Genomic DNA, 14254 nt, shown 5'->3' on the forward strand with positions numbered 1-14254 from the left:
GCACTTGGAGTATTGCGTACAGTTCTGGTCACCGCATTATAGGAAGGATGTGGAAGCATTGGAAAGGGTGCAGAGGAGATTTACCAGGATGTTGCCTGGTATGGAGGGAAAGTCTTATGAGGAAAGGCTGAGGGTCTTGAGGCTGTTTTCGTTAGAGAGAAGAAGGTTAAGAGGTGACTTGATAGAGACATACAAGGTGATCAGAGGATTAGATAGGGTGGACAGTGGGAGCCTTTTTCCTCGGATGGTGATGGCTAGCACGAGGGGACATAGCTTTAAATTGAGGGGTGATAGATATAGGACAGATGTCAGAGGTAGGTTCTTTACTCAGAGAGTAGTAAGGGCGTGGAATGCCCTGCCTGCAAAAATAGTAGACTCGCCCACTTTAAGGGCATTTAAATGGTCATTGGATAAACATATGGATGATAATGGAATAGTTTAGGTTAGATGGGCTCCAGATTGGTTTCACAGGTCGGTGCAACATCGAGGGCCGAAGGGCCTGTACTGCGCTGTAATGTTCTATGTTCTATGATTTGAGCATGTATTTCTAAATATTCTACTGTTACCTCTAACATTTTTTCATTAACAGATATTAAGCTAACCAGTCTGTAGTACTTGTTTTTGTCTCTCTCCTTTTTTGAATTAAAGGTGTTACATTGGCAGTTTTCCAATCCTCCAGCCTTTTTCCAGAATCTAAGGATTCCTGGAAGATTATAAGCAGTGCACCCACTATCTCTGTAGCTACCTCCTTTAATATCCCAGAATGTATCCCATCAGGTCCAGCCTCATGGAAGATTATGATCAGTGTTTGATTCTTTGCAGTTCTAGTCTCGCCACATGACTATGGACAGCGTCAGTAAGGGCCAAGGAGAGGAGGTGGAGTCAGACAGTTTCCATAGTGGATTAGCCTACTGACCCTCATCAAAGCATTCAAAGAATGATGCCAGAGTTGACAAAGAGTGACTGGGTGTCAAGGAGCACCTCTGCAGAGAGGGAAGTGGAAATCTATAACTCTCTTGCCCAAAATATTTGGAAGGAGAGGGTCAATTAGAAATTTCTAAACTGAGGTAGCTAGGTTTTTGTTGAGCAGGAGTTTAACAGTTATGGAGTCAGGGCAGGTGGATCGTTTTAAGATGCAGATCAGCCACGATCACACTGCACAATGTCAGGGTCCTGCACAACTTCCTCCTGTTACTAAGAAGCCGAGGAAATAAAATGAAACGATCATAATCGGGTTGGTTTCTTACCGCTTTTGAATTTTCTTTAAATGGAACAGGTTGCAGTGAAATCACAAGGCGTGATGCCAAGGGGAGAGTTCGAAGGGTGATTAGAAACAACTGTTAAAACAAAATCAGATTGTTAAATGAGACCACAACAATTGGGAAAAGACAAATACAACATAATGCAAATATCAGAGAAAGACAAAACTGTCAAACGATTTAATTCCTTTCATTGTTCAAGATTGCGCACAACATCAAGTCCTTACAGTACCACAGCACAAAATTGAATTTACTTGATGCATCTCACTACAAAAAACAAAAGGAAATCTTCCACATTTATTTTTCCTGCTGAGTACGTGATTTCCAAGGATAGAAATGCAGGAATGTCATACTCACATGAAGTGAAGAGCATAGCAAGAACAGAAGCATAGAGAGAGAGAGACAGAGAGAGAGAAAAAGAGCAGGGACAGAGCAATGAAGAAGGAGAGCACGCATATGAGGGAGACAGCATATGGCCTTGGAACAAAAGAGAGGAGCAAGATATAAGAAAAACCAGACTGAAAGAGTCATTGAGAGTCATACGGCACAGAAAGAGGCCTTTTGGCCCAGTTCAGCCATGCCAACCAAGTTTACTAAACTGAGGAGTCCCATTTGCCTGCGTTTGGCCCATATCCCTTTAAACCTTTCCTTTCCTTGTATCTGTCCAAATGTCTTTTAAATGTTGTAATTGTACCCATCTCCACCACTTCCTCTGGCAGCTCTTTCCCTACTCGCACCACCCTCTAAGTGAAAAAGTTGCCCCTCAGTTTCCTTTTAAATCGTTCCCCTCTCACCTTAAACCTATACGGTCTAATTTTGGACTCCCCTAGCCAGGGGGAAAAGATCTTGGCTTTTCACCTTATCTATGCCTTTCACAACTTTATAAACCTCTATATGGTCACCTCTCAGCCTCCTACACTCCAGGGAAAAAAAGTCCCAGCCTATTTAGCCTCTCCTTATAACTCAAACCTTCCAGTTTTGATAACATCCTCAAATCTTTGTTGCACCCTTTCCAGCTTAACAACTTCTTTCCTACAGCAGGGCAAGGGAAGGATGTAAAACTAGGTGAGGAGGATGGAGAAGTGAAAAATGGGAGAGAAAGAAGGTGGCGAGAGAAAGAGAAAATATGTGAAAGAAGGAGAAAGAAAACAACAGAGGGAATGAAATAGGGAAAAAAAGTGAGAGAGAGCAAGAGAAAAAGAGCGAGCTCGAAAAAGACAGAGAGAAAGAAAGAGAGATGGAGCAATACAGAAGAGAAGGTAGGGAAAGGAAGGAAAGAAAGAGTGAGAAAGTAGGGAAACAGGAGAGAGGCAGGTAGAATAGAGGATTTATTTTTTACCAGGATCTAGTTGACTACTTTGGTTCAGTGTTTCTGATGATTGCAGTGGGAGAGGTTTCAGCCACAAAGTTGATATTTTAAACATTTTCTTTTCCATGGAATGTGGGCATCACTGGCAGGGCCAGTGTTTTTTGCCTGTCCCTAATTGACTTCAAGACGTTGGTGTTGAGCCATTTTTTTGAACTGCTGCAGTCTTTCTGTAGTGGGATGGTACAATGTGACTGGGCCAAATGGCCACTTCAGAGGACAGTTAAAAAACATAGAAGATAGGAGCAGGAGTAGGCTATTTTTTGCCATCGAGCGTGCTCTGCCATTCAATATGATCATGGCTGATTATCAAGCCCAATACCCCAACTGCGCCCTCCCCCCATACTACTGATCCCTTTAGCCATGAAAGCTATAGCTAACTCCTTCTTGAAAACACAATGTTTTGGCCTCAACCACTTTCTGTGGTAGTGGATTCCACAGGCTCACCACTCTCTGAATGAAGAAATTTCTCCTCAACTCAGTCCTAAATGGTTCATCCCTTATCCTTAAACAATGACCCCTAGTTCTGGACTCCCCCACTATTAGGAACATCCTTTCTGCATTTAACCTATTAGAGTTTTATAGAATTCTATTTCCCCTCATTCTTCTAAACACCAGTGAATACAATTCTAACTGATTCATTTTCTCCTCATGTGTCAGTTCTGCAATCTCAGGAGTTAGTCTGGTAAACCTTCATTGCACTCTCTCTACAGCAAGAACATCCTTCTTTAGATAAGGAGGCCAAAACTGCACACAATACCCCAGGTGTGGCCTCACCAAGGCCCAGTATAATTACAGCTAGACATAAAATACAGAACTATGGATGCTAGAAATATGGAACTAAACAAATTGCTCGAGAGGTCCACAGGTCAGGCAGCATCTTTGGAGAGAAAGCAGAGTCAATGTTTCAAGTCCAGTGATCCTTCTTCAGAAATGTTTCTGCTGAGTTTCTCTAGCAATTTCTGTTTTGTTGCAGCAAGACATCCTTTTTGCCTGTACTCTAATTCTCTCACCATGAAGGCCAACATAGATTGCCGAACTCAAGTACATCCTAAACCCCATTGCTGTAGGTCTGGAGTCACATGTAGGCCAGGCTGGGGAAGGACAGATTTCCTATTCAATGAGGTGTATTTAATGAAAGTCAATAGGTCATCATTGCTGTGATTAGCTTTCAATTCTGAATATTATTAATTTATTGAATTTAGGGCAGTCTGTAGCATGGTGGTGACATCACTGGACAAGTAATCCACAGTCCCAAGCTAATATTCTGGGGACACGGGTTCAAATCTGACCATGGCAGATGGTGAAAATTTGAATTTAATTTTTTTTTTAAAATGTTCAATCAGAAAGTTAACCTAATGGCAACCATGTAACCACTGTCAATTGACATTAAACCCTCAACTGCTTCACTGATGTCCCTTAGGGAAGGAAATCTGCTCTTTATCCCAGTCTGGCTTAACTCCAGACCCACAGCAAAGTGGTTGATTCTCAACTGCCCCCGGGCAATGAGGGATGGGTAATAAATGCTGCCTTCATGTGCAATGTCCAAATCCCATAAACCAATTAAAAAATTAAAATTCCCATGGTGGGGCTTAAACCCTTTTCCCCAGCTTCAGAATTATTAATCTAGTGATATCATCACTACACCACCATTACCCTTCAATACTTCTTTCAAAAAGCTGTGACCAGGGAGCGTCATATCCTAATCACTGCAATCAGGAGCAATGTAACGGAATTTCTGTCTGCTGAGTGCCTGGTGCTTGCAAACAATGCACAATGGTGGCTACAATCCTGCACCAAACTAGTAAATCTCACAAGGAGCCATTGAATGTGTGCAGGTTGAGGAGAATCACAGAATTGTTGCAGAGCGGAAGGAGGCCATTTGGCCCATTTTGCTTGCACTGGCTCTTCAAACAAGCATCATTACATAGAACAGTACAGCACAGTACAGGCCCTTCGGCCCACGATGTTGTGCCAAACTTTTATCCTAATCCTAAGGTCTATCTAACCTCCACCCCTACCTTATAATATCATCCATATGTCTATCTAATAACCGCTTAAATGCCCCTAACGAGGCCGACTCCACTACCCTCTCCGGCAATGCATTCCACGTCCCTACCACTCTCTGAGTAAAGAACCTACCTCTGACGTCTCCCCGATATCTACGTCCTTTCACTTTAAAACTATGTCCCCTCGTAAAAGCTACCTCCACCCTAGGAAAAAGTCTCTGGCTCTCTACTCTATCTATACCTCTGATCATTTTGTACACCTCTATCAAGTCACCTCTCATCCTTCGTCGTTCTAAAGAGAAAAGCCGTACCTCTCTCAACCTTTCCTCGTAAGACCTTCCCTCCATTCCAGGCAACATTCTGGTAAATCTCCTCTGCACCTTTTCCAACACTTCCACATCTTTCCTGTAATGAGGCGACCAGAACTGGACACAATACTCCAGAAGTGGCCGAACCAGGCTTTTGTATAGCTGGAGCATAACTTCACGGCTCTTGAACTCAATCCCTCTATTAATGAAAGCTAACACACCATAAGCCTTCTTAACAACTCTATCCACCTGGGTGGCAGCTTTCAAGTGCTATTACCTAGTGCTAATCTCTTGTCTTTCCCTGAAATGCTGCACGTTGTTGCTACGAATGAAAGCCATGGATGGGACTATGAACAGGAAGGGTTGAGAGGGATATGGGCCAAATGCTGGCAAATGTGATTAGGTCAGATTGGGATGTCAGGTTGGCATGGACAAGATGGACCGAATGGTCTGTTTCTGTGCTGTATGTCTCTATGAATCTATATAATCATCCAGCGCTCTCTTGACTGCCTCTGATGAAGCTGCTTCCACCACATTTCCAAGCAGATTTTCCTTTCACACCTTGCATTTGCTTCTTTTGCAAAAACACTTTTAAACTGTACCCTCTCATTCTCAATCTGTTTATGAGTGGGACCAGTTTCTCCCTATTCACTATGTATAGACCCCTCAGGATTTTGAAAACTTCTGTCAAATCTCCTCTTAGCCATCTTCTCTTCCAGGAAAACAGTCCCAACTTCTCCAACCTCTCCTCAGAACTTAAGTTTCTCACCTCTGGGGCCATTCTTATAACCTCTTGTGAACTCTCTCCAATGTGTTCACATCCTTCCTATAGCGTGTTGCCCAGAACTGTACATTATACTCCAGCTGAGGTCTAACCAGTGCCCTATATAAGTTTAGTATAACCCCCCTGCACTTGACTCTATGCCCTTAATGAAGAAGCCTGGAATACTGTAGGCTGATGGAGAAGGAGGAGGAGAAGAAGAAGAAGAGGAGGAAGCCGGAATAGGGTAAAGAGTCAGAGAGTCCTATTCATTTTGGACCCTGGTGCACAGTCCAGGGAGTCAGAAGTCACACGACACCAGGTTATAGTCCGAAATCACAAGCTCTTGGAGCGGAGCCCCTTCATCAGGTGTGCTTAACAAAGGGGCCGCGCTCCTAAAGGTCGAGTTTTCAAAAGAATGTGTTGGACGATAACCTGGTGTTGTGTGTCTTCTGACTGTGTCCACTCCAGTCCAACACTGGCACCTCCACAGCAATCCAGGGAGATTCACCGTAGCCAGTCACAGAGGATACGCACATGAACCATTTCTTGCTCACTCCTTGCGGAACGGCTGCTGAATCTCCTCTTCAGCACCATGAGAAGAGGGTCCGCCGCACTGTTGGGGAGAGAAGTGTCAATCTCAAACGATGATACAAACCTGCAAATGGAAAAGAAGAGAGAATGGAGATACTGAGCAGCAACACCAGAGGAATGCAGCTGAAATGAAACCCTTGTTCTCCCATCTCAGACCAAACACCTCTCTTCATGAAAAACACAAGTAGCATTGTTCCCTGTTGGCTGCACGGAGCTGTTCAGAGAGCCTTTGGAGATCTGCACAGTGGTAGGAAAGTTTAGATTTGGTTTGATTTATTACTGTCACATGTACCAAGGTACAGTGAAAAGTGTTGTTTTGGGCGCTTTACAGGCAGAAGGAACATAGAAGAGGCCATTCAGCCCTTCAAGCTTGCACCGGACCCTGTGTGAGAACCTCTCTGGCTATGTCAAGGGCATCTTGAAACCCATTGTACAAAGAGCTCCCAGCTTCTGTCGCGGCATTACAGATTTCTTACAGAAACTCAGCACCCACAGACCCGTCGAACCAGGAACATTCCTTGTCACAATGGACGTTCCAGCACTCTACACCAGCATCCCCCACGATGACGGCATTGCTCCAACAGCCTTAGTACTCAACACCACCAACTGCCAATTTCCAGACGCCATCCTACAACTCATCTGCTTCATCCTTGACCACAATGTTTTCACCTTCGACAAGCAGCTCTTCATCCAGACACACGGAACGGCCATTTGCACCCCAATATGCCAACATTTTCATGCACAGGTTTGAACAAGACTTCTTTACTGCACAGGAGTTCCAGCCAATGTAATATACCAGATTCATCATCAACATTTTCTTCCTTTGGACTCATGGCGAGGAATCACTGAAACAACTACATAGTGATATCAACAAGTTTCATCCCACCATCAAACTTACCATGGACTACTCTTTAGAATCAGTCTCATTCTTGGACACACACGTCTCCATCAGGGACAGACACCTCAATACCTCACACTACCACAATCCCACAGATAACCTCACGATGCTGCACTTCTCTATAGCTTCCACCCGCTACAGACAAGCCCTGCATAAATATAGGATCTGCTCAGATGAGGAGGAACCCTACAGACACCTAAAGATGCTGAAAGGCGCCCTCATAAGAACGGGATATGACACTCAACTCATCGACTGCCAGTTCTCACGTGCTGCAGTGAAAAACTGCAACAACTTCCTCCAAAGACAGAAATACAACTGATAGAGTACACTTTGTCAAACAGTACTTCCCTAGAGCAGAGAGACTACGCCATGTTTTTCACAGCCGTCAACATGTCATCGTTGATGACGAACATCACACCAAGATTATCCCTACGTCACCACTTCTCACCTTCAAACAACTGCTAAACCTTAAACAGACCATCGTTCACAGCAAACTACCCAGCCTTCAGGACAACATCAACCACAACGCCACACAACCCCACCATGGCAACCTCTGCAAGACATCTCAGATCTTTGACATGGACACTACCATCACACGTGGGAACAGCACGTACACAGGAGATACTCATGTGTCATGGCCAATGCTGCCTACCTCACACGCTGTAAGCGAGGATGCCCCAAGGCATGGTATATTGGCAAATCCCTGCAGACGCTATGACAACAGATGAATGGACACTGCACAACAATTGCTAGACAGGGATGTTCCATCTCAGTTGGGGAACACTTCAGCGGTCAAGGACATTCAGCTTCCAATCTTCAGGTAAACGTCCTCCAAGGCGGCCTTGGAGATACACAACAATGCAGAATCACTGAGCAGAAACTGATAGCCAAGTTCCGTACCCATGAAGACGGCCTCAACCGTGATCTTTGGTTCATGTCGCGCTACATGTAACCCCACCACACTGTTCTGTATTTCTAAAACCTTCCTTACTATCCTGTTTTGACATCATCACCTTGATAAATTGTTATGATCTCTCAACCTCAATTAGTTTGTACAGTTTTGGATTACTTATTACTGTGGTTAGACCCCCAGCATGTGACTCTTACACCTGTCAAGTTATTCCAGTCATTTGGTTTGTTTCCAGCACTACCTTATTTTTAATTTTTTGTAATTATCTCTCTGCCTTAATTAATTGGATTATAGGTCATCCCTTCGCTTGTTATTCAGCTGTTGACACTTTACTCTCACCGTCTTACACTCCGGATCACCTGCAGAGACCTATTATTCGGCCTGTCAACACTCCACTCACACCATTTGTATGATCTTTTGATCTCTCTGATTGTAAATTCCTAGCCTGTATGCTTCTCTTCACTTCACCTGATGACAGGGCAGTGCTCTGAAAGTTTGTGATTTCAAATAAACCTGTTGGACAATAGCCTAGTGTTGTGTGACTTCCAACCAATTCGATCCCTTGATCGATCTGTATTTCCACCTCCATTTACCCAATTATCCATCCATCTTCCATGACACCCAACAAGAACCCACCCATCTCCTTTGTCAATTTTCTCCCAACTTCTGATTTTCCGTTGGGTCAATATCATAGTGGGAGGAAGGATATCCACAAAACAGAAAAATGGTGTTGTGGTTGGTTGGCTCGCCGAGCTGGTTTGTTGTTCCTCAGACGTTTCATTACCCTGCTGGGTAACATCATCAGTGCAGCCTCTGATGAAGCACCGTTGTGTTTTCCCTCCTGGTTTTTAAACTCTGGAGTTAGATCGGAACTAACCACAAGACTCCTATGACCACTGGATATCAGAGTGGCACAAAAACCCACATCAACCCCACGACAACTGCTCACCCAAACCAAGGACCCACTACCCCCAGTATGGACAGGACCAATGTCATCTATAAGATTCCCTGCAGAGACTGTGACAAACACTACATTGGACAAACAGGAAGGAAATTAACAACAAGGGTACACGAACACCAAGTGGCTACAAAAAGACACGATCTATACTCACTCATTTCTATCCACATGGATAAGGAGAACCACCAATTCGACTGGGACAACACCAAAATCCTGGATAAGCAAAGCAGAGACAAGCATGGGAATTCCTAGAAGCCTGGTACTCCACGAAGAAAGCCATCAACAAACACATAGAACCTGACCCCATATACACTCCATTGCGAAGGAAACCCAGAAGTGAGGCAATCCATTGCAACGGACCCCAGAGTTTAAAAACCAGGCGGGAAAACATACCGATGTTTCATCGGAGGCTGCACTGAGGATGTTACCCAGCATGGTAACGAAACGTCCGCGGAACAACGAACCAGCTTGGCGAGCCAACCAACCACAACATTCCCAACCCGAGCTACAAATCTACTCCAAAACCTTATAGAAGAAATGGATTTGACAGGAACCAAAATCCAAGAAAGTTAAAACGCTTATCAGTAAAAGTGTTCACCACCAGCAAACTTTGGTATAACCAGTCACGTACCTGGTTAAAAAATCCTGAAATATTAAAATTCTCAAATCCATTTTCAAATCCCACGCGAGCCTGGTCACTCCCTATCTCACTAAGTTTGGCCAACTCCACAATCCTCTGTGATATCCAAACAATTCCGACCTGGGTTTTGAGTATCACCAATCACTCCCCTCACCTCACTCCTTTCCTCTTCTTCTCCTTTTAATTTCAAACACAAGCCTTTGGTTAACTTGGGAAGTGATGGGAAGGCCACTCTCACTGACTTACCACTTGAGCAGTTTAGAGATGTATGCAATCTGCACACGACCACCTGGCACTTTGGCAAGTTCAGCAGGTACCAGGGACAGTGCCAAGGCCCGAAGCTCTGGCTCATTACACATTCTATTCCGGAACATACCGTTGGCCAGCAGACACAGAAGGTGCACCTGCAGAACAGAGAACAATCAAAACAAAGGAACAGGAGCAGGCCATTCAGCCCACCATTCAGTAAGATCATGGCTGATCTGTAGCCTGTCTCCATACACCTGCCTTTGGCCCATAGCCATTAATACCTTTGCTTAACAAATAAAAACTATCTCAGGTTTAAAATTAACAGCTGATTCAGCATCCACTGCCAACTGGGGGAGAGAGTTCCAAACCTCTCCCACCCTGTGTGTTTAGAAGTGCTTCCTAACGTCTCTCCTGAATGGTCTGGCCCTAATTCTCAGACTATGCTCCTAGTTCTAGAATCATCAATCGGCGGAAATAGTTTACCTTCATCTACCCTGTCTTTTCCTGTCAGTACGTTGAAGACTTTGATCTGACAATCCCTTAACCTTCTAAATTCTAGAGTAAACAGGCTTAATTTGTATAACCTCTTCTTATAACTTAACCCCTGAAGTCTCGGTATTATTCTTGTAAACCTACATCGTATTCCTTCCAAGGTCAATGTATCCTTCCTAAGGTGTGGTGCCCTGAACTGCTCACAGTACCCAGTACATAGTAAAAGATTAAATATGCAAAAATAGGCACAATGTAATGTTTACAGTTTTAAAAAAAGTCCATTTGGCCCATCCGGTCTCCTGTTAGTGCTCCTCCAACACTATCACCATATTCCTTTTTCCCTTGTGTGTTTATCCAGCTTCCTCTTAAATGTATTGACACTATTCCCTTCGCCCACTTCCTCTGGGAGTGGGCTCCACATTCTCCCCATTCTCCAGGTGAAGAGGGTTCTCCTGAACTTCCAGATTTATTAACGACTAAATAATTTTATAGCCCCTATTCTGGCCTCCCCACAAGTGGAAAGCTTGTCTCTGTGTTTACTCTATCAGACCCTCTCAGTAATGGATATGGCACTGACCTCCTAAGCCAAGGATTGTGGGCTCATGTCCCATCTGGGGTGAAGTCAGGAGATGAGTTGGACCGAAGGGTCTGTTTCTGTGCTGTATGTCTCCATGTTAAAGAATTCCAATGGTCATTGCTAATATTCTCTTTTTGAGAGAAAAAAGCCATAGCCTGTTCAGTCTTTCCTGAAGGCTACACAATGGTACAGCAGAGGTGTACTAAGGGCAGAGGCTACAGTATGAACAGATGAAGCAGGAGCAGTGGGAGTAGGCCATTTGGTCCCTTGAGCTAACAGCATCATTTAATAAAATCATGACTGATCTCATTGTGGCCTCAACTCTACTTTCCTGTGACTCCCAATATCCTTTGGTTCCCTTGCTCATCATGAGCTAACATATTCTGGATATTTGGGATACATATCATGTTAATTCCAATTCCCCTATCTTTTCCCATTGCCAAGTAAGATTTCTATCCCATTAAGCCCTTATACAATTCTCTTTTGAAAGTTAACATTAAATCTGCCTCCAATACGGCGCTGGGTTATGAGTGGTGTACCACAAGGATCTGTTCTGGGTCCTTTTCTATTTGTGATTTTTGTAAATGATTTGGATGAAGGAGTGGAAGCATGGATTAGAAAGTTCGCGGACGATACGAAGGTGGGTCACGTTGTGGTCAGCGTGGAGGGCTGTTCTAGGTTACAAAGGGACATTGATAGGATGCAGAGCTGGGCTGAGAAGTAGCAGATGGAGTTTAACCCTGAAAAGTGTGAGTTGATTCACTTTGGAAGGATAAACTGGAAAGCAGAATACAGGGTTAATGGAAAGATTCTTGGCAGTGTGGAGGAGCAGAGGGATCTTGGAGTTCATGTCCACAGTTCCCTGAAAGCTGCCACCCAGGTGGATAGAGTTGTTAAGAAGGCGTATGGTTTGTTAGCTTTCATTAATAGAGGGATTGAGTTCAAGAACCATGAAGTTATGCTCCAGCTATACAAAAGCCTGGTTCGGTCACATCTGGAGTATTGTGTCCAGTTCTGGTCGCCTTGTTGGAAAAGGTGCAGAGGAGATTTACCAGGATGTTGCCTGGAATGGAGGGAAGGTCTCACACGGAAAAGTTGAGGGAGGTAGGGCTTTTCTCTTTAGAACGACAAAAGGATGGGAGGTGACTTGATAGAGGTGTACAAAATGATCAGACGTATAGATAGAGTGGACAGTCAGAGAATTTTTCCTAGGGTGGAGGTAGCTATTAAGAGGGGGCATAGTTTTAAAGTGAGTGGAGGTAGATATAGGGGAGACGTCAAAGGTAGGTTCTTTACTCAGAGAGTGGTAGGGAGGTGGAATGCATTGTCGGAGAGAGTAGTGGAGTAAGCCTCATTAGGGGCATTTAAGCAGCTATTAGATAGGCATATGGATGATAGTATAAGGTCGGGGTGCAGGTTAGATAGACCTTAGGATTAAGGTAAAAGTTCGGCAAAACATTGTGGGCCGAAGGGCTTGTACTGTGCTGTACTACTCTATGTTCTATGTTCTACGTTCTAATACCTTTCCACAGCACGCTACAACTGACTGCATAAATAAATATTTCCTCATGTTGACTCTGGTTGTTTGGAGAATCGTCTTCAATCTGTCTCTATCTGGTCACAGATCCCCCTGCCTTTGGAAACAGTCTCTCCGTACTTGGGTTCCCTGTTATTTTAATGAAAATTCCTTGATCTGACAATAAATGATGGCCAGCCAGCGATACCCACTTACCAGGGTTCTATAAAATTTGTTTTTAATTCGCTCGTGAGATGTGGGCATCACTGTCTGGGCCAGCATTTATTACCCACGCCTTGTTGCTTTTGAGAAAGTGGTGGTGAGCTGCCTCCTTGAACCACTGCAATCTAGGTTCCATAGGTACACCCACAATGCCCTTAGGGAGGGAATTCCAGGATTTTGACCCAGTGACAGTGAATGAGTGGTGATATATTTCCAAGTCAGGATGGTGAGTGACTTGGAGGGGAAATTGCAGGTGGTGGTGCTCAGCTAACAGAGCCCAGGCCAATGATTAAGGTTAGTTCCTCTGAGTGGACCACATATTTACAGATCAAACCACTTGGCAAATCTCGAAAGTCTATTTTTAAAGTTTCAAATACAAAGCACCGAATCCTGGGTTCAAGCACGCACCTTGTGAATGTCAATGCGTAGGTTCCGAGTAAAACGGTTTATCATTCGACGGAGATAGTCCTCAAACTGTAGCTCTCTCTTCTCTCTGTATAGCATGAAGCAGCGGGTTTTAAAAATACAGGACAAAACAGTTTGGAAGTTTGATTCAGTGTAAGAAGGTCAAATCACAGAAAGAAAACCCTTGCAGTTCTACAGCGCCTTTCCCAGCCAGAGGTCTGCCCACAGTGCTCCACTGGAAGTGACATACTCCCAAGGTATAACCATAATGTTGTAATATATAAGAAACGCAGCAGCCAATTTGGACATAGCAAGCTCCCACAAACAGGTAATAAGATGACCCGGTAATAAGAACATAAGAAGTAGGAGCAGGAGTAGTGCATTCAGCCCCTCAGGCCTTCCCTGCTTCATTCATCAAGATCCACACTGATCTGCCCCTTGTCTCAACTTCTCTTTCGTGCCAGCTCAGCATAATCAAATAATGCTTTAGTGATGTTGGTGAAGGGGTAAATGGTGGCCCCAGGACACTGGTGATAGCATGCTCGTCTTCAAAGTAATGGTCCTTGTTTCATTTACAGCCACACAGCTGGGCACATATGGTGTTGGTGTTGGTGGTGGTGGGGGAGAATATTGGATAGGAGGATGGAGTTTATCATTTCATCAAAAACATGGCACCCATCATCACAGCAGCATTCCCTCAGACCATTGACTGGAAGTGTCAATACACTCTAGATTGTTGCTGTGAACCCTGAACCTTGTAGATCACAGAAAGAGTTAAATTCGTTCAGGGTTGAAGCTGGTGGGGTATTGAATGGGCTGTTCCATGCAGAAGTCTGGATTTTCTTTATTTATTTTGTACCATGCCTTGTCATGTCTCTACAAACTAGTTGGAGATGGATCCCAGAGACATAGAGATCTATGGCACAGACATTTGGCCCATTGTGTCCACATGCCAGTTTAAAAAAAAACCTATCTATCCTTGACAACAAAGTGCAGAGCTGGATGAACACAGCAGGCCAAGTAGCATCATAGGAGCAGAAAGGCTGACGTTTCGGGCCTAGACCCTTCATCAGAAAAATGATGAAGGGTCT

General features: G+C 44.2%; 1 protein-coding gene across 1 annotated transcript in view; it reads right to left on the bottom strand.

The window, feature by feature from the left end:
* Positions 1 to 14254, bottom strand: part of LOC109925844 (DNA repair protein complementing XP-C cells-like) — a 41693-nt gene that overhangs the window by 15580 nt on the left and 11859 nt on the right. The window contains exons 3-6 of the mRNA XM_048606662.1: positions 13167 to 13287; positions 9949 to 10106; positions 6240 to 6360; positions 1248 to 1337 (exon numbers count right to left, since the gene is read on the bottom strand). Of these exons, the coding sequence (XP_048462619.1) occupies positions 1248 to 1337; positions 6240 to 6360; positions 9949 to 10106; positions 13167 to 13287 (490 nt within the window). The remainder of the gene's footprint in view (positions 1 to 1247; positions 1338 to 6239; positions 6361 to 9948; positions 10107 to 13166; positions 13288 to 14254) is intronic.

This window comes from Rhincodon typus, chromosome 16 (assembly GCF_021869965.1).
Source record: "Rhincodon typus isolate 14 chromosome 16, sRhiTyp1.1, whole genome shotgun sequence".
Classification (NCBI taxonomy): Eukaryota; Metazoa; Chordata; class Chondrichthyes; order Orectolobiformes; family Rhincodontidae; genus Rhincodon; species Rhincodon typus.